The sequence below is a fragment of the Protopterus annectens genome, chromosome 11.part0 (genome assembly GCF_019279795.1).
Source record: "Protopterus annectens isolate FY-2018-M chromosome 11.part0, PAN1.0, whole genome shotgun sequence".
NCBI lineage: Eukaryota > Metazoa > Chordata > Ceratodontiformes > Protopteridae > Protopterus > Protopterus annectens.
The window spans coordinates 295,806,131-295,833,293 of NC_056745.1; the positions used below are offsets into that span (position 1 = coordinate 295,806,131).

At 40.1% G+C, this 27,163-nt stretch overlaps 1 protein-coding gene across 9 annotated transcripts in view; it reads left to right on the forward strand.

Annotated features, from left to right (window-relative positions):
* The window catches only part of ABCC9 (ATP binding cassette subfamily C member 9), a 1,652,866-nt gene that overhangs the window by 971,514 nt on the left and 654,189 nt on the right, over positions 1-27,163 (forward strand). For all 9 annotated transcript variants that reach the window (XM_044087794.1, XM_044087796.1, XM_044087793.1 and 6 more), the window contains one exon: positions 22,146-22,384. In XM_044087794.1, coding sequence (XP_043943729.1) covers positions 22,146-22,384 — 239 coding nt within the window. The remainder of the gene's footprint in view (positions 1-22,145; positions 22,385-27,163) is intronic.

The window sequence follows — 27,163 nt, forward strand, 5'->3', positions numbered from 1 at the left end:
ATTTTATCCATCTTAGCAGTAAGTTGCTGGATTATAGTTATCAGAGACTGAAGTTCTTTCTTGATGCTGGAGTCTTGAGAATTTGTCTTACTGGAACTCATTTCAGACTGATAAACTGACAGGAAAATTTCCAATGTGATTTCTGACAGGAATATTGTTAAAATTTCCTTTCTTTTTTAGATATAGTTCAAGAACTATATAAAACAAACATATTTAGAAAGAAAATTACTTCAAAAATTAATCTTTTAAGTAATTAATTCCTGTCAGTGTAATGAAATTGGTGGAGCTGAAGAAATCTGCTGCTATCCTGTGTTCATCCTTGGCCACGCCCCCCTTATCTGCAGTTTCTGAGGAACTCTGCCTAATAGATTTCATTAGTGAGGGAAAGGCAAGAAATGTCATTGAACATTTTCTTGCATGTGTTTTGTTCTAGATTGCAGGTTGGCAATGATCTAATTTAAAAGTACAGTCCTCTCTCTCACTCTTTGTCTCTTTGTCTCACACACACAAACACTGACACACACACACACACACACACACACACACACACACACACACACACACACACACACACACACACACACACACACACACACACACACACACACACACACACACACACACACAAAATTATATATATATTTTTATTTACTTTTTTATGCTAATTGGTAGAATTAATTCATTCTATATACCAGGAGCAATTGTCACAAGTACAAACCCACTGCTGTTGATACTGGTGATGGACTTCATTAGGAAACAGGTAGGAAAGGACAGATGAACAGTGTGGTATTTACAAGCAGAATCTAAACAGGAACTTCCGCAAATCATAGGGGAATGGAATGCAAAACTGAAAGCACATGGATGAAACTAAGTACAGACGAAAAGCTGCCATAGCAGCAAATAGGGAAATCAGAGGAAGCTGAAAACTGAGACAGAAGGAAAAGTAATGGAGCAGATTAACAGCTTCAAGAATCTGGGAAGGATAGTTGTGGAGAAAAGAAGTCTGAATGAGGAGGTCAAAGACAGAACTGGTTCCAACTGATGTAGAATTTCAGGGGTCTGTATCAGTTGGTCAAAGGACCAAACTGATGAAACCCCTTATGGTTGAGACCTTATAGTCAATAATTTGGTTTTTTGAACCATTCTGACTGAGTCTATGGTATAGTAAGGATCAAGGAATTTGCCCTTTTCCCCACTGTAGTGTGATCTCAGAATTGAGCTAAATAATTAGCAGGGGGGTGTTTTGGAGGTGTAGAGGGGTTTGTGTGCCCTGCAAAAATATTGTAAGTGTTGTTGGAGGGTGTTGTGTGGATTTGGGTTCACTATGAAAGATGGAAAACCCACAAGATAAACGCCCGTAATCCCAAGACCAAATACCCAAAAGACAAGAAGACCAACGGACCACAAGTGTGTAATTCAAAATCGTGAACGATCAACACAAATACAGTACACACATACACATTCACACAATGCCCCCCCAAACCCGAACAAACAATCCTACACTATAGTTAAGCAGGGGGGCAAGCCCCCCTGCACCCACCACACCCCCTTTACTTTAATATTCTAACTCCGAGATTGCACAAACACACACAAGGCAAACTCACACCCACACATTACAGTCCCTCACACACACACACCACAGTCACAACACACACTAAAGCCCCTCACAAACACACTTACACACAGATACTTACCCGAACTACAACACCAGAAGCACTAACTCAATATCCCTTAACATCGGGATTTTGAATTTCGTGCTTCTGGTCTTTCGGTAATGTGGGTTATCAGGCTTCTGGTCTCGGTAATTTGGGCATCGGGATTCTGAGCGTTCAGTATTTTGTGGGGGACCCGTGAATTTATATCACTTTTTCAATTAAATGTATTGTTACCATATGGTCTCAAACATGAAACATGAACAACATGGTTTTTCGATAAACTGACATAGATCCAAGTTTCAGGGGTAGTGTATGACAGAAGAATGCCAAAGAAACTGAAAATAAAGGTGTACAAAACAGTGATGTAACCAGTACTACTGTATGGTAGATAAACCTGGGCAGTGAAGGCAGAGCAGTTGAGGAAGTTTGATACGATTAAGAAGAAGTCCCTGAGGTGGGGGTAGGATGCACACAGTAGGACAGAATAAGAAATGATAACATAAAAGAGAAGCCAAAGTAGCTCCAGTTGCAGAAAAGGTAAAACAGAACAAGCTGTGGTGGTTCAGGCACATGTGATGGAAAGAAGAAGATGCTTTGGTGAAGAAGATTTGGGAGAGAAGAGAAGAGTAGAAGGCAAGAGGAAACAAGGACATTCGGCAAAAATATGAATGGGTTGTGCGAGAGCAGACCTTCAACAGTCAAGCATGCCTGTCATACAGGAAGCTGATGCGACAACCAGTCCCAATGCAGAGGATGGGGAAAAGGGGGTTGATGATGAAGATAATAATGATTATTTTATGCTTGTTAATCAACGAAGCCACATTTAGTAAGCCTAAAATACAGCAGCTGCTTGCTTTTTCCTTACAAGCATGCTTCAAGGGAGCTTAACATGCTGCTAATAAGTGGCAAACTTACTTTGTTCTTGCCATATTAATACCCTTTTGGAGAAAGTTCATTGTCCAAAAGGGTAGAAATGTACATTTTGCTAATTATCTAAACATTATTAAAACAAGAAGAAATGCAGTGTCAGGACATTAGTCTGTGCATTCTTATATATGTGCACAACATGTAGAACTTGCTTGTGTTATGGCTTCCATCTTAATAAAATATTCCATAAACTGCTTCCTTATCTGGCATGTGTTTATTCATTGGTGTTTTGTGTGCATATAGCCAAAGCAGACTCATTAGTAAACATAATTAGAAACATAAACATAAAGATTTCATACTTTGTACTTTTATAAAACTTTCATTTATCTGCTGTTATCTATGTGCAAGTAAGGAAATTATTTTTTGAGCTATGAAACAGAATCGGAATTGCTTAGATATAGTAAGGCCTTGATGAGTGTATGCCCAAAATGTTATGAGTTTATCTGTAATACCTTAGTGGGGTATTGTGTCAAATGCCTTGGCCAGGTAGGTGGTATGCATTGTCTTACCTTCATTTGTGGCCTTGATGACCTTCACAAAGAAGTCCACTAGATTTAGCAGGCAGGACCTACCCTTGACATAGCCAAACTTGGTTGGGTCTAGAGTCTAGAGATTTCCTATGTCATTGTTAATCAGGTCCAAGATTATCCTTTCCATAGCCTCATGTATGAGGCTAGTCAGACTTATAGGTCAGTGGTTTCCTGGGTCAGTTGATGGTCTCCCTTGTGCAGAGGGATGACTGTTGCTGTCCTACACTGTACTGGAACAAAACCTATGTGGAAACTCTGGTTAAATAGAGATCTGAGTGGGTCTGCTAGGTCATATTTTAAGCTATTTAATATGCACCCTAGGATTCCATCAGGGCCCATTGATGTGTTTCTAGCTTTAGAGAGAGCAGTGACAACCTGCTCTTTTGTGATAACAAGAGAGGAATGGTAGGGGGTATTTCATGGGGAGTTACTGGAGGTGATGAGGGGTGAAATTTGGGTTGAGTTTATCGGGCAGCAGGTTTGCTATTTCTTTTCTCTGAGTATAGGTAGTGCCATCTACAGCCAACTCAGCACATTGCTGAGTGTTTCCCTTAAGATTTCTGGCATAATTAAAAAAATGCTTTGTAGTTATCCTTTGTTTGGGATGCTATTTTAGCTTTTGAGGATTTGATTAGTTCACTGATTTGCCTGTTGAAACTGATGAGGGACATTTTTATCTGTTGTGCACCCTCCCACTTGCTTCTAGACATTAAGTTCTTCCTTCTGTTGTATAATCTATTTGTGCCAGTCGTCCACTAGGGTGACTTGTTTTTCCAGCTTGAACTGGATTTAGTTTGGTCAGTTACTTTCATTTCTGTGCAGTTGTTTAAGTGGTTGTACAGGGAATTTGAGTATACTTCTGCATAGACTTTTGGGTTTTTGGGGTTAGGGAGAACTTTAAAAATTAGGGTTTGTTGGGGGTTCTACAATTACTATATCACAGGAGAATGATTTATGATCTGATCTTGTCACCGAGGACATTATATGGGGGGGAGTGCAACACTCCCTCCATGTTTGTCAGTACTATGTCAAGGATATTTGAGCCCCTAGTGGGAGCATAGACTGCTGTACTAGAGAACTGACATTGACAAAGTCCTGGAATCTCTGAGTTTGCATGTTAGTGGTTGTTTATGTTTCCCACTTTATGGAGGGGTAGTTAAAATTGCACAGGAGTAGTGTGTTGGGCTGAATGGTAAGTGATTCTACTATCTTCGGGTATGTGGAGTGGTTTTCATGGTTCATGGTTGGGAACCTGCAGCTAGCGATGATATGGTGGGGGATTTTCCCTATGGTCAGCTGGACATGGAGTAGCTCAAGCGAGTCATCCTGCTTGACCAATCTTGTGGTGTGATTGTTTTTTTTTTTATGTTAATGGAAACATCTTTCTTTCATTTTTTTCCTTTTCAGAGGATCCTCTCAATCTGTGATAGACATTGTAACCTTGCACTGCTGGGGTGCTTTCCGCAGCCTTGAACCATGTCTCTGTAAATACACAGATGTCAGGATTCTCCAGGGCAAGGAAACCTTCCAGTTGAAAAATGAAAATTATATTTTATTGATTTATATGAAATCTGCAAAATGGCTGGGATCCTGAAACTTTGCTGCATCATGGTAAGTGAATTTGCACTACAAGCAGCTATGTGCAAGGTGTGCGCAATTTAGAAAAACAGGTTCTACAACAAGGGTAGGCCAAGCAATACAGTCAGGCACGGTATATGATAATGACCATAAATGACATATCAATGAGTAATATTATTAAGATGAGCATCTCTGTGTATATTAATAAGGCAAAAGAAGATGGATGAGCAATTTATAAATCCATATGTGCTGCACAATGAGACTGCATCCACAGCATATTTTAACTTGGCTGAATTCTTGACTTCACATTGAGGAAAGTTGCCACTGGATTAGTAAATGTGTATCTGCAAGAGGCTGTCATTGTCACTACTGTAGCTGCCATTCAGCAACATCACCGGAGGTGCTGCATCATCCTACTACATGTACCATTTACCAGTATCATGTAGAAAAGGACACCATCTAAGAAATTGTGGACGTGTGTTAGCCTTGTCTGCTGCCCCATGGTAGTTATAAAGTACATATCCCTACTAAGGTATGTGTGGTTTTACATATATTAGCAACAGGATCCTTTCAATGATAGAGTTTCTCAGGCAGCTGTCTCAAGAATATTTCATCAGTTTCTTGATGCCATGCTCCATCATGTGGGGGAACATGTGTAGTTTAACATAACACATAGGACAGAACCAACACCATGTGGGATTTCTATGATATAGCCTGTTTCTCTGAGGTGCTAGGAACCATAGACTGTGCCTACATTAATATAAAGGGGCCCCACCTGTTGAACTTGGAAGGAGGTCCGTGAACTGGAAGGGGTATCAATACATCAACTGCCAGGTGGTCTATTATGCACATAGCATCATCTAAAATGTGTGCAGGCCACCTGGGCAACTACCATGAATCCCACATATGACAGTGACCTGTTTCAATTGTTTGTTAGGGCTTACTTCCCACATGGCCATCTTTTTGATGATGTCAGATATTCCCTGGAATCCTGTCTTGTGCCACGAATAAGAAAGTGAGAAAATCAACAGACCTTATGCACCACTGTGTCGATTCACCAACAAGAAGGATTATTGAGAATGTCTCTCAGCTGCTAAAGGCAAGCTTTTGCTGCTGGGATGTATCCACAGGTGGCCTGCTGTATGACCATGGTGCATATGCAAAAATAGTGTCAGTGTGTGCAGTGTTACACTATATAATACTTGGGAAGCAGTCACAACAGGGTGGGCACTTGTGGGGGCAGCAGTTCACAGCATATCAGGCAACAGAGGCTGACTAAGAGGTGGAGTCAGCAGTGGAGCCAGCAGTAGAGGTTAATTATGCCAGATGGACACAGGTGCTGTATTTCAGATGCAGGGAGGCGCAATGTGCTAGACAGAGGTAGGCACGATATGCCAGATGCAGGCAGGCACAGTATGCCAGATGGAGGTAGGCACAATATGCCAGATGGAGGCAGGTGCAGTATACCTTGGCACTAGCAAAAAGGCACCAGCTTGCACACAGCTTTATAACATAGCAGGCAAGGGTAAAACACATACACTGGAGTAAAAATGATGCATGCGAAAGCAACTTCAAGCTGTGCTTACCAATACATAGGCTAATTACACTGTGCATCAAACATAGACAAACCAAGTAACAATGGTCAAATGGCAGGACAAAGTTATTGTCATTTGAATAGCTGAGGCAGGGACACAGGAGTGGATGCTTTCACAGGGAAGTATATGAGTACTGGATTATGAAAATAAAACATGCTGTCAGTATTTTCTTTCCTTTTGTGGGGGGACTTTAATGTGAAACTCTCAAGAAGTACCAGCATCAGTGGAAGTGTGTGATATACTGGGGACTGCGGTGATGTCAGTGTGGTTCTGTCTCATAGCCTCAGCAGTAGTTGCAGCACTGTGACTCAATCTGTTTGAGTGGTCTAGGGCATACATGGCAGAGGTTTCATTATCCCTTGAATGGTCCCATCTTAAAAGTTAGCTCTACCGGTAGTCACACTGGATGTATCATTACTGAGGCTAGATGCTGGAGTGCTGCATGACTGTGAATGATGTTTGCTAAGAGATGTGCTACTACAGTAACAGCTATGACCATGGGGATCTCCTCTCGTGGGTGTAGACACCTCCACAGTGAGTGTAGCCATGGAGGGATTGCAGTTGTCCATGGCCACGATTGCAAACATTTACGGAAGCAGCAGTGAACTGGCTTCATGAATGGCTCCCTCATCCCTGTCAGATAAGCAAGGGAACACATTGCATGCTCTGATGTGTGACTGAGTCTATGCAAACAATCACACATACTGGACATGCACTCCTGTAGGTCATCACGCAAACTCTGCATAACCCTCACTAACTCAGCCATTGCTGTGGTGATACCAGCCCGTGTGTCCACAGTGTCCCTGCATATGTGCTATGTTACAGCCAATAGCACACCAACTTCAGAGTATGGACAGTAATTGTGTCTCCAGTGAGCACCAGTATCCCAGCCCCCACCCTCCTTTGCAGAACTCTGTCTGCCAATGGGTGCATAAGGAAATGATGCCATACATGAAATTTTGGGCATGTGTCAGACTCATCTGCAACCTCATTGAAGTTGTGGAGTATGTATCCCGATGGCTGTTAAGGTATGTATAGCTTTGTATATATTAGCTACAGGAACCTTTCAGTGACAGATTATCTCAAACAACTTCATAGGTTCATAGGTTGGTACTAGGCTATCAGCCCTAGGGCCTATACAAGCCTAGCCTTAACAATTCCCTGGCTATTTCTTCTCACACTACTTCCCTGGACCCCTGTTTAACAGGGCGACTGACGTGATCCCCGGGGAGAATTTCCTTTCTCCCATCCAATCGTCAAGGTTCCTTTTAAAGAGGGCCAAAGAGGCACTCTGCTTGACATGTATGGGCAATCTATTCCAGAGTCTGGGGAGTCTCTGGGTCAGGAACCTATCCCTCCAGCATGTTTTGTTTATTGTGATGACAAGGTTTAGATCCCTGGAGCATGTGGCTCTGAGGGATTGGGATTTCTTTAAGTGTAGCATGTCCAACAGCTCTGGGTTTGACATGGCCTTGTATGTTAAGCAGAGATTGCCTCTGAGTATACAATATGCGACAGAGTATAGCTGGAGTTTTTTAAGGTGGTCAGAGTAGGGCATCTGCTTTAGGTCTGTGATTCTTTTGGTAAGGTATTTCTGTGGCCTTTCCAGTTGTTGCAGATGTCTTGAGAGGTACATACCAAATGGGGCATTGTATTCTATAATGGGTCTAATGATGGATGAGTACAGTGGGACAATTACCTCCTTTTTTCCTGGATGAAAAGCCCTTAGTGATGAGGTGTGCCACATAGAAGGATTTCCTGACTGTTGTGGCAATGTGGTTATCGAAGGTGAAACCACTGTCCACCTGTGTCCCTAAGTCTCTTATCACACTTTTGGTGTTTAGTGTACTGCCACATATATGGTAATTTAAGGATACATGTTTTTTTCCCAAAGGGGATAACTATACATTTCTTGGCATTGAGCTTGAGCCCATGGCTCTGGCACCAAGCATCTGTTTCTGTAAGGCTCTTTTGTGGAGTATCCACATCATTTGGGGATTCAATAATGGCTCCCAGTTTGCAGTCATCTGCGAACTTTGGTAGCCAGAGTCCCTTAGTGTTGGCCTGTACATCAGAAAAGTAGATGCCAAACAAGAACCCTGAGGTACTCCACTTGTCATTTGTCTGGAGCTGGATTTGGAGTCGGCTGCTTTTACAGTGTGGGTTCTATCAGTAAGGCAGTTAGCAACCCATTGGGTGATGTAGGGATTAATGCCCAGCTTAGTAAGTTTATCTATGATTCCAGAGTGGGGGATGGTGTCAAAAGCCTTGGCATGGTCTAGATAGGCTGTGTGGACCACCTTACCCTTGTCCATGGCTCTGGAGACTGATTGGAAGAAGTCAATCAGGTTCAGGAGACAAAATCGGCTCTTCACAAACCCAAACTGGGTGGGGTCCAGTGTTTGAAGGTTGCCAGTGTCTTTGTTTATAAGTTCCATGATAATACACTCCATGGCCTTGCAGATAAGGCTTGTCAGACTGATGGGATGGTAGTTTCCGGGATCCAAGGTAGATCTCGCCTTGTGGAGTGGGATAACTGTAGCTCTGCACCACTCAGCGGGCACGAAACCTGAGGTGAGGCTATGATTAAACATGACACTTAGGTGAGGTGCCAATTCATATTGTAGTTCATACAGTACACAGCCCGGGATGTCATCTGGTCCCATGGATGCTGTATTCTTAGCTTTGGAGAGTGTGTTTTTTACATGTGTGGCCGTTATTACCAGAATTTGGCAATCTTCCGGTATTGAGATGGGCCATTTAGGGGGTGAGAGGGGGGTGAAGTTGGCACTGAATCGATCTGCCAGGATATTGGCAATATCCTTGGGATCAGTATATTTAATGCCATTCTGTTTTAGCTCAGAGCAGATCTGAGCATTGCCATTTAGATTCTTGACATAGCTATAGAATGCCTTGTGGTTGTCTTTGGAATCTTTGGCAATTTTATTTTCATAACTAGCTTTGGAGGATTTTATGAGGGATCTCAGTTTCTTACTGATGCTGGTAAGGGAGTTTTTTGCATCCTGGGATTTTCCTCTTTTCTGCAACAGTTTTTCCTTTTGTTGTAAAGTTTGTTTATGGCAGGGGACCACCAGATTGGCTTCCTTTTTTGGATGAGAGCATCTTGGTTCTATTTGGGATGGCACGATTCATGCATGAGTGGATGTGCTTGTACAGTGCCTTAGTGTAGGATTCAGCAGTTGAACTTTCAGTTCCCGTCTGCATGGGTGTCATGAAGTTTGTCACTTCTGACTTGAGTAGCATGAAGTTGGCTTTGGAGAAGTTTTTTATGAAGGTTTCCTTACTGGGGGGTGGGATGTGGATGTTAAGGGTGATTAGCTTATGGTCAGACCTGACTAACAAGGGGGTGACCATAGGTGTGAAGCATCGATTTCCCATGTTGGTAATGACCAGGTCTAGGATGTCGGAGCCCCTGGTGGGAGTATGGATTAGTTGATCTAGGCCGTTGGAATTTATGAATTCCAAGAACCGTTGGGCAAAGGTGTTGGTACCTGAGTAATTTTCCCAGTTAATGGCAGGATAGTTGAAATCACCCGGTATTAGGGTGTTTGGTTCTATCTTAATATTTTCCAGCATGTTTAGAAAGGTGTAGTGAGAATCTTGGGGCATGGTGGGGGATCTGTAGCAAGCTACAATTTGGATTGCAGTCTTACCTAGTATTAGCTGCACCTGGAGAATTTCAGATGCATTGTGTTGGACAACTAGCCTGGTGGTGTGAATATCCTTGGTGAATATTGACACTCCTCCACCTTTAGTGTTTCGGTCCTGGTTTGGTAGCCGAAAAGTGTGGCAAGAGTTGTAGCCTGGTATTGCAGGGGTGCTCTCTGAAGCCTTCAACCAGGTCTCAGTTACTGCACAGATATCAATGCTCTCCATTTTTAGGAGTGCCTCGAGAGAGTGCATTTTGAGATTTAGACTTCTAGCATTGAGTAGCATTACCTTCAGATTTTGCATGCTTGTACCTGTTACGGTGGTGGTGTTGTCCTTTGAACTTTGCCTAAAAAAGGCACTATAGGGGTGGCAAGAGCCTTAGCCAGTAACCTGAATCCCAGGGGCGACAGGTGCAGACCATCTCTGGCAAAGCATTGTGGTCTGTCAATCATGTTGTCCCAGGCAGACAGATACTGGATCCCCTTTGAATGACACCAGAAGCTTAGCCAATTGTTGAAGTCAATCATTTTGTCATTATATTGTGATATCATTCTGGGCAAAGGCGGGATGCTACTCAGGGCTAGGGTCATACCTGCCTGGGCCACATGATTCGAGAGCTCTTCCATGTCACTTTTCATGTGATCCAGGGAGGTACGTCTCAAGTCATTCACTCCAACATGGACAATGACTGAGTCATATCTGTACTTGTTGTGGAGTGACTTGAGTGCATGTGTTATATGGTGGATCCTGGCACCTGACAGGCAGCTGACTGTAATTTTCTCCTTGTTCAACCTGGTGAGAGGGACATCAGTGTGCCGGACTATAGAGTCACCTATGACTAATGTGTTACGTACATTGTCTTGCCTTAGGGGCTGTTGCTGGGTGGCACACTGGTGTTTTAAACTATGTGGCACTTTGGTTGTGATTGGTGTTTGTTTGCATTTCAGCTTCAGAGGTCCTTGGTGCTTGGCCAGATTACAGTTAAGGGCCTCTGCATATGTGGATTTAGTGTTGCTATATGTGGGTGTTGGTGGTGTGGGTTTAGAAGGGCTATGTGTTGCTTGAGGTGTAGTGCAAGAATAATTCCTCAAGAATAATCCATGTTTCTTGATGCAATGCTCCAGCATGTGGAGAAGATTCTGACATCTGTCTACAGGGGTCAGCATTACATCTCTTATTGATATTGTCCTCATTAGCTTGTCCTCCCCTGTCAGGTGAGGGTAGCCTGGGTATTTGCAAGCAGATGCTGTGTCCATGGTCTCTGCTGTGGTCACATTCCCTTTGTCCAACACACATTCTCTGTACTCCTTGAATGTGTCATTTCATCCTTGCCATCATTATTAGACAATAAAAATCCTCCAATATCAGGCAGGATAAGATCGGCAGTGCTAGTGCTAGATAAAGAATTACTTGTGAAAGCACAACATACTTTGTGTAAGTATGATCCTACACCAGATGTATAAGTGCAACTGAGCTTTACAAAAATTAACATGACAGCAATGAATGCTTTTAATTGTTTACATTGTGCTGATGGCTGGCTGTGTAGTGTGAAACCTTGATGTACCTGTATACTACAAATCAGACAGCTTTAATAATCTGGACAGTGATTAAGGGATGAAGTGGATTTACAGTTATTCTTACACAGAAATAGGTCTACATACCTACGGCATCTCTAGTCAGTTGTCTCTGTGGACAGCCAGCTCTGCTCTAACATCCAATACTGCATTGCGGGACTTTGTTGCAATGCCACTTTCTCTGAGAGAGGCTCCCATCTCTATGAGAGGTATTAAACATGACAGACTCCCCATCTGTTGACCTACCTTAACATGCCAGGAGTTTAGCCCTTTGCTAGACAGCACAAATTATGTCAGTCTCCCTGCAGCACACCATATCATAACTGTTGGTGTGGCCAATGACTGCATTGACGTTTGCAACAACATCTTCCCAGGTAGACCCCAGTAAGCCTGGTCAGCTGCATGCAGGCCAAAGAGCCATTTTACACAGAGATGGAGGACCTGAAGTTACACATCATTCCCCAGATCAGAGAACATTGGGTGGATATCTCAGCAGAAGTACAGAGTTAGAAGAATGCTTATGTTTTCCTTCCTTTCCATGTATTGCTCTTCTTCTTCTTCTTCTTCTTCTTCTTCTTCTCATTTCAGTTTTTCCTGGTTAGGGGTCACCACAGTGGATCACCTGTCCAGTCATGATTGGCAGTAGAGTTTTACAGTGTCGAGTTGCCAGCCCGGCACCCAACCTTCCACGGAAGGCACACACATGCAAGCACTCACGCCTAGGGCCAATTTAGAGTGTCCAATCCACCTACAGCATGTCTTTGGGATGTGGGAGGAAACTGGAGCACCCTGAGGAAACCCATGTGACCACAGGGAGGACATGCAGACTCCACACAGAAGGCACCCCAGCCAAGGATCGAACCAGAAAGCCTCTTGCTGTGAGGTGACAACACTAACCACTGCACCATTGTGGCCAACCCTTTCTATATATTGCTCTACAAGTATGTAAAACAGCTAAATTTCCAGCCATGTTCCTGAATATCCCTGCAAAATCCTTACACCACCTACCTCATCCCTCACCATATAGGATGCTGTTTGTGTACTTGACAGTTATATACCTGTATCCACATGCTAGTTAATGTCAGGCACATAACTTTTCTGAGCACACCTCCAACAAATTTTTACCCACACCATTGCAAATGAACAAGATGATTTTACTGTTTTTCTTAGAATTAATAATAGTTTTGCTAATCACACATATGTAATGTATCCTGCAGCCAAAGGCCTTTACTAAAAATGGTATTAGAAGCCTGGGCAAGAATGTTTTGAACTGTGCTCTTTCAGTTGATGGATGTGTCTCATATTCTGCATAACAATCCTTCAACCCAGCCTTGTACTTTATACTTGCAATTCTATATCAATATACCTTCCCAATAATACACATGATTTCTTACCATGTCAATAGGTTCAATAATAGTAATAAATTCATAATTAAAAGGATGGAATTGTAAAACATATTACTTACCTTGTACAAACAGAGCTGATTTGTTTGAACAATTTTTCTGTATCTCTGGTAGGTTGTTGTTATTTAACTTGGCTGTTATGAGACTGTCTGCTTAACCTCATTCTAATATCCTGCAGATTTAACTGTTTGAAAATAATGATTATGTTAATTAGGACTCAACTTGTTATTGTTTATGAATCACTCAGTTTGCATGAGGAGCACACCTGATAACCATTTCACTCAAGTCTCCTTGATGCATTGCACATGCCTGGGTCACTACATGCAGAACTGTGCACTCCACATGCACGGTCCAAGCCATGCCTCAAGGCGGGTCTGTAATTCCAGATCTAACTATCTGTACATGGAGTTATTCTAGTGCCAGATTTCTTAGCAGTATACACTGGGATACAGAACTGCTATGTTTTAGTGTCATTGTTAACCATATGATACTGTATTTATATCATCTGAGCCTGCTATGTGTCACACAAAGGAAGTGTCTCTCAGTATCCTTTGGTGTATGGCAGGTAAGACATATAAGACATTGTACATGCATTTTCTGCCATTTTTCACTGAGAGCCTTCAAAGTGAGACATCATAACTGGAGTCACAGGGTGTAATGATCCATTTAGAACACAAAGATGGTATGTGGAGGAGTCAAAAATCTTTCTATACCCCTTCTATCAGGATTACATCCAGGGAGCTACTGCAGGAGGGCTATCAAGGTACAAATATGCCTACAACGTACAAATATGTTTATAGGCTATGTATACAATTGACATGCAGCAGTCTGTGGCACAATATGTATGTGAGGTGAGTGTACAGAAATAAGACAGGTGATGCAAGGTTCAATACCCGGTTACAGAAATGTTTCAGGTAAGGTGTTTCCCATACAGACAAAAACTGTAGAGTTTGATTCTCAAATGGAATAACTAATTATGCTTAAAATAGCCCACAATGGCAGTTAGCCTTGTATTAACTTATGAACCTATGAACCTATGTACACCTTATGCTGGTGGGAGTCACTAATATGATCCAACATTGCAACAGGTATGTTGTCAGCTGTCAGCATGCAGTCACAGGTTCCGCTGATAGAGACTCCAGGACATCAAGTTGGAATATGTCTGGTGTCATTGGATCTCTAATGGCTGAGGATGATGACATCATGCATTTAGTACAGTCTGATGAAACAGCAGCACTATCAGCAATGCTAACAGTAGAGGGCACACTCAAATCACCAATGGCTGAGAATATGGTGGAGCTGTGAGATAAACCTCTGGCTTTCTGTTTGTTCAGTGAAGAATGCCCTTTCCATGTCAGCAGTACCCCAGCTACACAGATGTCACCACCACAGACTGTGTCAGAGGCCTGTACTACTTTGGAGGTGCATGCAGGCAGCACAAATAAGTAAGTAGTTAGCCATCTCTGCCATGACTCCTGAAAAATCTGAAATCTGGGTATCACCCTTGGCATTAATCAGCAGCAGCAGTGCAGCTCAATGATCCAGGGAGACACAACCTTTACTCACATCATAGTGAGTATGTTGTATGACCTGCATGAAGATCTGCAACATCTTCAGGGCCTGCAGTACATTCTGCAGTACCTATAGAGTGACATAATATATAGGACCCTGGAGCAGTTGTGCCTGGTGAAGATATCAGTGCTCCTTGTGCAGCCAGTGGTGCAGCCATGAAAATGTGAGCTACTGGTCATTATGGCTGTGCTACTTGACAGATGCACACTGCCAGGCCTACACATATGGCACACACCATTCCAAAGACAACTTCACTGCTAACACTATCCATGGCTGCCTCAGCTGCTGGGAGAGGGTTTTCTCATGGTCATAGCTAACTTTCTCTTGGCTTCACCCCAAGCATGCCATGCAGTCCAATTCAGTCAGAGTCCAGCAATTCAATGCCATTACACTCCATTATTGCCTTACCACAAGCAAAACCTACCCACACCCATTTCTGGTCTCATGAATGCCAACAGTATACTGGAATGGTATATGGTGTTTTCAGTGTGATCCTTTGGACATGATACTTCCATTCCTAACACTGTGGAGGCCATGTGGTACACCCTGCAAAAGTTCCATCCATAGAAGCGCCATCCCGTTGCTGGAGAATATGATCTCTGTCTCTCCCCCAACCTCCTAGACATGTGCATAGCTGCCACTTTCACCACCCATTTACTCTTCCACTTATGTTAGTATTGCTGTCTCTTATCACTGTATGATACCCCACCTGTGTAAATGATGATGACTCTGCCCTGCCCTCTCCTCTAGCCTGAATGAGAACAGATATATCTAATGCATGATGCGTCCAGTCAATGTACTGTATTGAATGGCATGGTGTGTTATTGTATATGTCAGTTTTATTCTGTGTTTTTTATCACAGTCCATAGATGCAGACCTGATGTTGCCTGTCTGCCAGTGTCATTACATATTGCACCTGCCCCTGCATTGTTTTAGATACTATCACATCTGATTCTTACGACCACTTTTCATCTGGCTCTTGCTTCATTGATGCCACAAGTATATCAGGTAGTGCTACAATGTCCTTATACTGTAGCTCTCTTTGTAATGACGTGTTGTGGCATAGTGAATACCATAAACACTTTCCTGCAGGTCTCTGATTCATACTGCGTTGTGCCACCAGATGTATCTAAGCAGCAGAACCAGTTATTCAGAACTGTAAACCCATGTTCAGTGATATTACATATAAGTGACAATGTGGTGTTGTACACCATCATTATCAAGGTCTGAGACCACAGATGGGGGTCATATGCCACAGCTCCAGTACATGTCAAGCATCACATGCAACACACAACAATGGACCAATTAGGAGGAGCCTGCTAGCTATGTTAAAGTGACCAGAATATCAGGGAATCTTCTGGTAATGCTATGTGAACCTAGCAACTAAATGACCTTGTGGATGGTCACCCTCACCCTTCAAGAAATACTGGTGTACATTGCATGTGTGACAGATATGAGACTCATGGGAACTGACTAAATAATGCATAGACATGTAATACATTGTGCACTGCATGCCACCTAGCAGCTGATGGTGTGGAAGCCCTTTCAGTTGATATACAAAGTTTAAATGCAATGGCTCCTAGGACTTCAGAGAAATGGGCTATGTCATAACATTCTTGCACAGTGATGGTTCACTCTTCAGTTGTCTATGCAAAACAAGTGCACTCCACCATATGCTGCAAGCATCATGTCAGAAGGATAGTGCAGGATTTATGCAGCCATTGAGTACAAATCACTTCTCATATCCCTTGTCAGATGCTGAATGCCAGCTTCCTAAAGCAATAGCAGTTAGTGCTGCACAAACATTTGTGCTCCCCGGGATAAGCCTTGTATATATCCTTCTTGTTTTCATGTGCAAAATACTCACTTCTAAATTCCTTATGGTGTCTGTATCCACACAGGTGTGGATGACATTGTTTTGATCATGCATACAATGGCATGTCAGCCACTAGTAGACCATTCTGCAATGTAGAGTGTGGGGGCATGGAGCAGCAAAGATACTGGCTCTACGTGTGAGCACTTATTCATGCTGTCCATATATTGGAGAGGCTACTTCTAGCATTATAGTGTGAGGGGTACTCCTGTACAGTATCCATATCCTGGTGTTCAGAATAGCTGAGTGCCATGGTTCATTGTGTTAATTTAATAAAATTTTGAATCATACCACAGCATTTTATATCATATGCATATGTGATGGATTTCATTAGCATGTTGATATCCATCTGTGTGTTAAGTGGTCATTAGCATACTGTGTATACTACAATATTTCTACAGTATTGTGGTTACTTGGCATCTGTCCGAACTGAATCTTCCTGGTACATTTTTACCCATCATGCAGTTTTGCAGAGCACACTGCATAATCTATTCCTGAATACCTCCAATGTTTCATATTTGCATATTATGTTTATTCTGTTTTGTAATACTGAAACATTTTGAATAAAAAGAGATTTTGATAATAAAATGAAATCCCAGAGTACAACAATTTAAATTTATCTAATTGAATATTAGAGGCTGTCTCATGAAATGTTTACATTCCACTTTGACATGCTTTATTTGGACTAAAAATATTTGCCTAACTTAAAAATATTTGCATATGTGTTTCTTTGTGTATGTGATTTAGGCTGGGATGTCTTTATGTATGAATTATTCTGTAACATAATGTATATACAAGAATTTGTTATCTGCCTTGTCTGACATTAAAAACTGGATATTCAAATCAAATAAACATATACAAGCAAAACCAAGACTCCCTCCTCCAAGAATAGAAAACCAGTCTGGTGGACCCCTGCCATAAACAAGCTATACAATAGAAGGAGGAAACTAGTACAAAAAAGAGTAAAATCCCAAGAAGGGAAGACATCCCTGATCAGTATCAGCAAGAAACTACGATCCCTCATAAAATCACCCAAGGCTAGCTTCAAAAGAAAAATTGCCAAGGACTCCAAAGATAACCAGAAGGCATTCTTTAGCTATGTCAAGAATCTAAGTGGCAATTCTCAGATCTGCTTGGAGTTATTGCAGAATGGCACAAAATACACTGAACTGACCGATATCGCCAATATCCTGGCAGACAGGTTCAGTGCAAACTTCACACCCCCTCTCACCCCCAAAATGGCCCATAACCATACCAGAAGAATGTAGTGCCCCTGAAATCACATTCACTTAGTTTAAAACAGCCCTCTCCAAAGCCAAAAACACAGCATCAATGGGACTGGATGGTGTCCCAGGCTGCATCCTACATGAGCTCAAAGATGAACTAACCCCTCATCTAAACACACTGTTCAAACTCAGCCTCTCCACAGGCTAAGGGCCCATAGAGAATCAACAGCAATGGTTATTCCACTCCACAAAGGTGGAACTGCAATAGACCCCGGGAACTATCGCCCTATAAGCCTGACTAGCTTGGTCTGCAAGGCTATGGAGCGCATCATCATCAATCTCATTAACAGAGACATTGGCAACCTCCAAACACTGGACTCTACCTAGTTCAGCTTTAAGGGCAGATCATGCCTCCTAAACCTGGTGGACTTCTTTGAGACAGTTACCAAGGCTATAGACAAGGGAAAGGTGGTCCACACAGCCTACCTAGGCCTCACAAAGGCCTTTGACACCATTCCCCATTCAGGTATTATAGACAAGCTCACCAGCCTGAACATAAACCCTTATGTCACGAGATGGGTTGCCAAGTGGCTCACAGACAAAACCCACATGGTAAGAGTTGTGGGAACTAGGTCTGACTCTAAACCGGTTACAACTGGCGTTCCTCAGGGCTCAGTCCTAGGACCCCTCCTGTTTGGCATATACTTCTCAGAGGTACAGGCAAGTACAGGAGGACTATGGCTGACCAAGTTCACAGATGACTGCAACTAGGGGCTAAATTGACTCTCCAGCTGACACAGACATCCCCCAAAAGGGTCTCACTGAGTACCCACAAGCTACCACATAGGTGGTAGCCCCCTAAATATGGAAGACGCAATAAGGGATCTGGGGACCCAAGTAGATAGTAACCTCTCCTTTGATAATCACATTACCAAAGTGGATAGAAAATCCTTCTATGTTGCCCACCTAATCACAAAAGGGTTTGCATCCAGATCAAAAGAGGTCATTGTGCCCCTCTACACATCACTCATCAGACCCATCATAGAGTACAACGCCCCATTTGTGATGTACCTTACAAGACACCTGCAACAGCTGGAAAGACCACAGAAGTACCTCACCAAGAGGATCACTGGCCTCAAACAGATACCCTATGCAGCTCGACTGAAGAAACTCCAGTTGTACTCAGTTGCATACCACCTACTCAGAGGTGATCTCTTCCTGACATACAAGGCCATGTCCAACCCAGAATTGATGGACGTGCTCCACCTAAAGAAAACCATATCCCCTCAAGCCACACGCTCTAGGGATCTAAACCTCACCACAACAATAAATAGGACTTGCTGGAGGGATAGATTCCTGTCCCTGAGACTTCTCATGCTCTGGAACAAGATTCCAATCTACATTAGGCAGAGCTCCTTGCTAACCATTTTCAAGAAAAACCTTGACGAGTGGATGGAAAACAGAAAGTTTACCCCGGGGATCACTTCAATGGCTCTGCTGGACAGAGGCACAGGGAATTAATCTAATGGGGTGGCGTAAGCCAACACATTCCAGCTAGGCTTATAAATGCCTTTGGGCAGATAGCCTAGTACCTACCTATGAACCTATGAACCTATGTGTATGCATCTTTTTGAACTATTACCATGAGCCAGGCGTTATAGATTAACATGCACCAAAACAAGCAGATAGAACAGTTTTTTCTACAGGCTATCAAGTTCATAAATGGTTAACTCAGCTTATTAGGCTGGGGTATTCTTTTCCCAAGCCTCCAAGCATTAGGCAGTATTGTTTACATATTGTTAATACCGGGTTCTTTCAGAGTTTATTTCAGTATTTCTTGCACTTTGCACCTTGTATGTATGTGTATATGTATATTTACTTTTTCGTCTTGTTCTTAATAGTTGCATGTAAGTCGCTTGTCTTGTTCTTAATAGTTGTATGTATGTTGTTTATGTAATTCATATTTGGAGAGTCACTGAAACCAGAGTCAATTTCCTTGTATGCTTGCATACTTGGTCAATAAATGTGATTTTGATTCTGATGCATGTATGTATATGTATGTATGTATGTATACACACCGAAACATGAGTACTCACACATAAAAATACTCCTAGATATCGTTATATAACTATGACATAAGAATCTCAAATGATGTGGACTACACTTTAGGTTAGTATCAGAAAAAAAAAAGTTACTAAACTTTTGGAGGACAGCAATAGGGCACTTATAAACCTAAACCTTCTTCCCAGATTATTATCTTCAAATAATTGACAAGATCTATTGAACAACACCTGTGCTCTGATTTGTAAGCCTGCATTAACTGATATTATATGTGTGTGTATATATATATATATATATATATATATATATATATATATATATATATATATATATATATAGTTCACCTTCATATGATCGAATTTCTCTAAACTCGAAAGTCATAAACTGGAAACCAGAATCTCTAATTTAGAGAAACTCGAACATATGAAAGGGACACAAAATAAATAAATAAACACCTTTCAAATGTTTTCACAGGGGGGCTTCGCCCTCTACACCCCCCCTACTTAAATATACCTATTCTGAGATCTCACTATTGTGAAGGAAAGGGAAATCTCCCATTCTGCGCTATACGTGTAAGTGCAAAACGGAAGATTTTTCGATCCATCCGCTATAGTGCGGTCACGGAATATTCATATTTAAACTGCTAGGGTACAGGGGACCTGGCCCCCTGCAATAAGGTAAGTCAACTTTTTATTTTTTTAAAACTAAGGCTCCCATTCACAATTTCGAGTGAATGGAAGTTTGAGATTCTGGTTGCGAGATTATGAATTTCAAGCTTCCATATATTTGAAGGGGAACTACATATATATTTATATATATATATATATATATATATATATATATATATATATATATATATGTATGGGTCTACTTTACATGGTAGACATGTCAGAAAGTCAACTTTCATATGGCCGCGACCATATGATTGACTTTCATAATGCCAACAATGTAAAGTAAACATAAACACACAACAAACACTTACCTTAAAGTGTTAGCAGAGGTTCTCTACCCACCCTGCAACCCCCATGGGGGCCTTTGCCCCCCACACACCACATAACTTTATTATACCAACTCTGAGATCGCACTACAGTGTGGAAGTGGGAAATCTTCCCATTCTGCACTGTGTGAAGATAACGGTTCCCCACGGTTGGCTTTTCAAAAATCGATCGTATGGTCTCGGCCATATGAAAGTCAACTTTATGAAAAGTCGACCATGTGAAGGGTCCCATATATATATATATATATATATATATATATATATATATATATATATATATATACATAAAATAATTGTTGTTTACAAGGATCATGCATACTTTTACTAAAACAGCAATGTCGCATGCATTGTACCAGGGTGTAAAAGAATATTACAGCACTTTTCCAACTCTGCTGTGATGATCTAGGAAATGCAAAATAGTAAAAAGGCTGTATTATACTAATGAGGCAAATGAGATCATGCAGTTTAAATATTGCATGTTTTAAATATATTTCCTAAACAGTTCTCTTACTGCAATGCCAAGACTGAAAGGTGCTAAACCTGGGAATGGTGATGGTAGTATTTCTGACAAGTGGTTGAAGCTGCCAAGGCTGTGGCACATTTGTAAACTAATTTTGGAGTTGCTATAGCTCAGGAGCTCAGAAGATATTTACAGTTCCGCCACACATACACATAATGTACATGTTATAGACACTGCCATGTATATGAATATATGTGTGGGTGTCTGTATCTCTCTCTCTCTATATGTATATGTGTGTGTGTATCTAGATATATATATATATATACACACACACACACACACACACACACACACACACACACACACACACACACACACACACACACACACACACACACACACACACACACACACACACACACACACACACACTTATAAAACACAAATTACATATATGACAAAAAAATAACATTTGTTTTAAAGACCTAACTAGTCCTAAACTACTGTGTTGTAACTGCTGCAGTATACAGTTCCTGAAGCAGATCTAATGTGTGGATATCATAGACAGTTATGGTAAGATATACAATGCTTGTTGTATTTATATAATGATCATTTATAAGTCCAGCAGTGGATATGTATAGTGACAGCTTCCACTTTTCTCCCTTACCCCCTGGTACCCACAAATACTTTTGCCTGTCAGTACATACTGAAGTTCACAGTAGTTATTGCAGTTTAAAAGTGCAGCATTTCATTATGGAAACATTTAATCTATATAAATGCAAACTACTCTACATCTAGTTTATTTTCATTCATCACATTGCTTACTGTGCTTCTGTCTGTTGCCATGAATACTTTGACTAGCTTTTTAAAAATAAGGTACCATTTACTTCAACATTATGTCTGGAAAAGATTGAGTGTATCCAGTAGTAAAGCTAATTAGCCAATGGAAATAAATGAGTACAACACCTAGTGTTTTATGGTTCTCTCTATATTTTAAAATGGATCTTACTTTTCAAATGTAGAGGAAGAAAATGAAGAGGAAGATGATGATGACATGTCAACAGTTATGAGGCTGAGGACAAACCTACCATGGCGTGCCTGCTGGAAATATCTTACTTCAGGAGGATTCTCTCTTCTATTCCTAATGATATTTTCAAAGCTTATAAAGCACGCTGTCTTTGTTGCTACTGATTGCTGGCTAATAGTTTGGACATCAAAACCAGAGATTCAGGTGAATCAGACAACGGACAGCACAGAAATGGTAGGAACAAACTATTCTTGTTTTTTTTTTTAAATTGAAGTTTTATTGTTCTGGTTATATGATTTATTTTACTGAACATGCTGAATGTATGCTAAAAGAGCAGTTAAACATATACTTTCATGATTCTCTGAAGATCTTTTTCTCCCTTAGCAGACAATAGAAACAACTGAAACATAATTTTTTAAGAAATTTAAAAATGAATCTTGTACATATACTCTGTGCCCAGATAATGGAATTTTAAAACTTGACTCACAGAACTTTGAAATCAAATATGTTAATGGTACAAAAAATATCTGGTACTGTCTTTAAGAAGGGGACTTCATCCTTTGCCCACATACCCACTTAAATTAATGAGTTGCAGTAGTTCAGAGGTAAGTGCCATCACCACATATATTTATGTATTCAGTCCCAAAATTTACAAATAATTTTATTTTATAGGTATTAAATATAGGAAAGTACATTTCAGTGATATGGAATATTTTGCAACAATTTCAATTCTTTTCAGAATATAAAATCAGTGAAGATAAAACAAGGGCTATAGTGGTAAACTATGTACTTACACATGAATTGGTTCAGCAATACTCATAATTGTGGGAACACGATAAAATAAAATATTAAGGTGTATGGCAGCTAATGATATATGGGAAGAGACTAAACAAAAGATAAAATTAAAACCTGAGAAACTGGAATTGCTTGATTATGGATATGGATAATAAGATACAAGCAGTGAAAATGTTTTTAGTCTCCTTTTCATATACAAGTCAGTCATATTTTTATTAACCAGAGGAGAAATTGTGTACAATAATTAATAACAAGTTGAAAGAATTTATTTGGGAGGGGAAGAGGGCAAGGGTTAAGTGGTGCAAGTTGATCCTCCACATGGAACAAGGTGGTTTCTGATTATCTGATTTGAGTTGATACTTTAGAACTACAGAATTAAGGCACATATAGATAACAGAAACAAAAGGTTATAAATCAAAGTAAAAAGCATAATGAAAAAACGGGAAAGTTCAAAAATAAGGAGAGAGTGGAATTTGGGATGTAGATCCTTGAGAAGAATAACAACAACCATACAGGATAATATATTCACAATGATACAGAAAGTATTCTAAGAACAAAGCCAGTGGAGAAAGGACATTTTACCAATACAGATGATTGCAAGCAAATGTATATTATACTGGTGAGCAGGGGCTGGAATTTAATGGAGAAAATCTGCATAGGAACTAAGTTACTTGGAGCAAATAACTAAAGAGGGAAAGGTAATACATTGGAATGAGGCCAAGCAGAAGCTTGATGTGCAGGTTGGAGACTACCTTCCTATCAGGGACTGAAATCAGAGTATAGACAAAGAGAAGTGGATGGAGTAGTGCTAAGCTGAAAAAACAGCTTTATAGAAGCTGTTGTTAATAAAAGAATAATTAGTAGTATCAAATATTGTAAAACATTAAGAGCAATATAAAATATTGCAAAATAACTACATAATCAATAAAAGGAACTTAGACAAGATTGGGAAGCAGGACTGGAAGGGTAATTTACAAAGAAGAAATGGGACGACATCTGTATATTTCCCAAGCAAGCGACAAAGTGCAGAAGGTTTAGCATTTTTGCTTGGAAGTGTTTGCATAAGCATTTTTATAAACCAACCAGACTTCAGAGAAATTTTCCTTAGGTAGTTAGTCCCTATCAGTTGATCGAGTTTTCGGAAACTCAAACTCCATATGGTTGAGACTATATGATCGAATTTTTGAAAACTGGAAGCTTTTGAACAGATATTGCGGTACAGTGAGGATCAGGAAATTTACCTTTTTCCTCACTGTAGTGCAATTTCAGAGTTGGTATACATATATATATATATATATATATATATATATATATATATATATATAATTTGCAAGGGGTGTGGGGGGCAGGGGGCTTGCCTCCCTGTTAAAACAAAAAAGGTAAACTTTTGTGTTTTTTTTTTTTTGCTCAAGTTTCCGGAAACTCGATCATAAAAAGTCGATTATCTGACATAGACCCATATATATATATATATATATATATATATATATATATATATATATATATATATATATACATATACAATTATATATAAAAAAGAATTATCAACAAGTATAACATTACAGTAGTAGAAAGAAGCACAACAAACAGAGGACATAAAATGGGTCAGTCCAACTTCTGATAAAATCTTCTAAATGTATCCCAGATTTTCTAACTTTTTTTCTTTACTACTGAGCACATAAAACTCTCTGATAAGTTTTAATACTGTTCAAGTCTGAGAATACTGTTGCTCATCTTAGGGTTAATCTTCCAGTGTTTTACAATATAACTACATATCCAACCACCCAACACAAATGTAATCTCACTTTCTGCTTCAGTCCAACCCATATTTTCACCTGTCAAATCCAAAGGACAAAATTTCCACATGACTGTTGCTTTTTTATCAAAATATGTGGCCTTACTAAGTTTTACGCTATCTACTGCCAAAAAAGCAATTACTTGAAAATGGAAATCAAGATCTCAACCAAATGTAATTGAAGTACTGAGTGTTTAAAGGTGATACAAAGACTAGAGGTAGGATTGCTAGAAAAGGGAAGGAGCAGATTACATAGAAATAAATGGAATTGTGGGAATAATGCATATAGAATAATATTCAGGAGAAAGAGTAAATTTAATGGAAGACAGGAACAGAGCTATCGATTTAATACTGGAGTGAATAATTCTGAAAATAAACATACATGTAATTCATAATGCATGAATATGACAAATGCTAATATGGTTTGTTTTCTTTTCTATTAATTCATGTGTGCCTGTTTCTTTAGTGATAACTTAATAAAGGAGTTTACACAAATCACACCTTAGAGTTCTGATACTTCAGTATTAGCTGGAATTTTTTGATATTTATTTAATTATGTGTAGTGTCAAAAAGCTGTTGATTAACAGCAATATTTTAATAATTAATTATTTTAGAGTTGTCTGTCAAGAAATGGCAACACGGGGAAATGCGTGACTAAATCTCCCAGTACGCCTAATGGCGGGGACATGTGATATATTAACAAGACAAATATGTATCGTGCTGTATGAAACAATGATATTTCAAGCTCTATAGCAGGCAACTGTGACTGGTTTGTCCTATAATTCTCTAGAAACACAGGTGCAGTTGTATTTTACAAGTAGCAAACTAAAACATAATGGTTATTGCAACTCTTTTCCCCTAAATATCTACATTTAAATTCTGCTCTGAAATGACTAGCATTAATTTTACTTGGAATGAATATAGTAACTCTCTTTGATCTAGTGTACAGTATCCTTTGAATAAATGAGCAGTGAATGTTTGGTTAAAAAAACTTCCTCAATACCAGCTACCCCCCACCCCCCACCCCAAGTTACATCAAAAGCATTCCCACCACTGCAGTGTTTACATTAAACTACTATTATGTCTTTCTCTTTCTCTGTCTTTTAAACGTGTCAGACATTAGACCTCTATCACATTTGCTTAAGCTATATGGCTTTTATATATAAAAGCTTCAGTGCTCCTTCTGCAGGCTTCATGGAACTGATAGTTGACTAGCAATCCTTCAAGGCTAGACAGATAAGCCTCTTTTTGTAGAAAACCTTCCAATGTGTTATTTTTCTGAGGAATGCTAGTATTTTTTTCTTTTAAATTAATATTATTTGTGCCAGGAAACAGTTTGGACTATCATTCTGTACCAGGGAATTGAGTGCTGGGAAGACTTGTGGAAAAACTTTGTGTGTAAATCTCGTTTCTGAAATTTTTACAATTTTCTTGACATGATTTACTTAGTGGCAGGACTGATGCTTTTCCGGGACTGAGAGAGTATTCTTTTACAACCAAACCACCTTTTTATTTATTCTTGCAGGCTCCACTATCTATCTCTGAGGCTTCCTTTGTGGCTGGACATATGGATCTATTATCAGTATCTTTATTTTTTCCTTCCCATTTCCACAAGAAGAAAAAAGTTGTGAGGGAGTCTTTGGGTATCAGGCTATCTCCTTCCTTGCCTCAGCCAATAATAGATGACTTTGCTGTGTCCAGCCTTGGTTCCTCAGATCATTCATTGTTTTTCTCCAATGCCTCTGGTGTAGCATATATGGCCACTAAGGACTGGGGTAAAGATGGGTCTATATCAGTTAGTCAAACTTGCTAATCATCGAACACCTATCTGTCAACCCCTTTTTGTCAAAGTTGCACTTCAGTGAATGGACTTTTCATCGAAACCTTTCCCACGGATAACCAATGGAAGTAACAGGAAAAAGGCCAACACAAAGGTATACCACGTCTGCAAAAACCACAGAACAAATCCAACAGAGGTAGACAAACACTGGAAATGCTTGATGATGTAGAAGCTTTTAATATTCTACAGTATTCACAAAGCTTTCAGGTATGGCTATCTTTCTTCAGTGTGATAACAAAAGACAACATTTAGCACAATGACTGCAATATATAGTTAATTAAGTTCACATGACACAGCCAAGACAATATTAAATATATAGCACATTCATCACAAGCAAAGATAAATGCATTAAAAACATCTGAAAACAAGTACATATGAACAAAAATGAAAAATAAAAACATATATGAAAACATTTAAAATTACATGTTGGGAAATGCATGTGAAAAATACATTTAAACTGCATATAAAATACTAATAAACCACTAGCTTAAAATATCCTGTTTCCTTTTCAATATAGGTTTTATAATAAATTTTGCATTAATTCCTGGTTCAGAGTCAGCTAGTAGCTGTGTAATCCAATTAT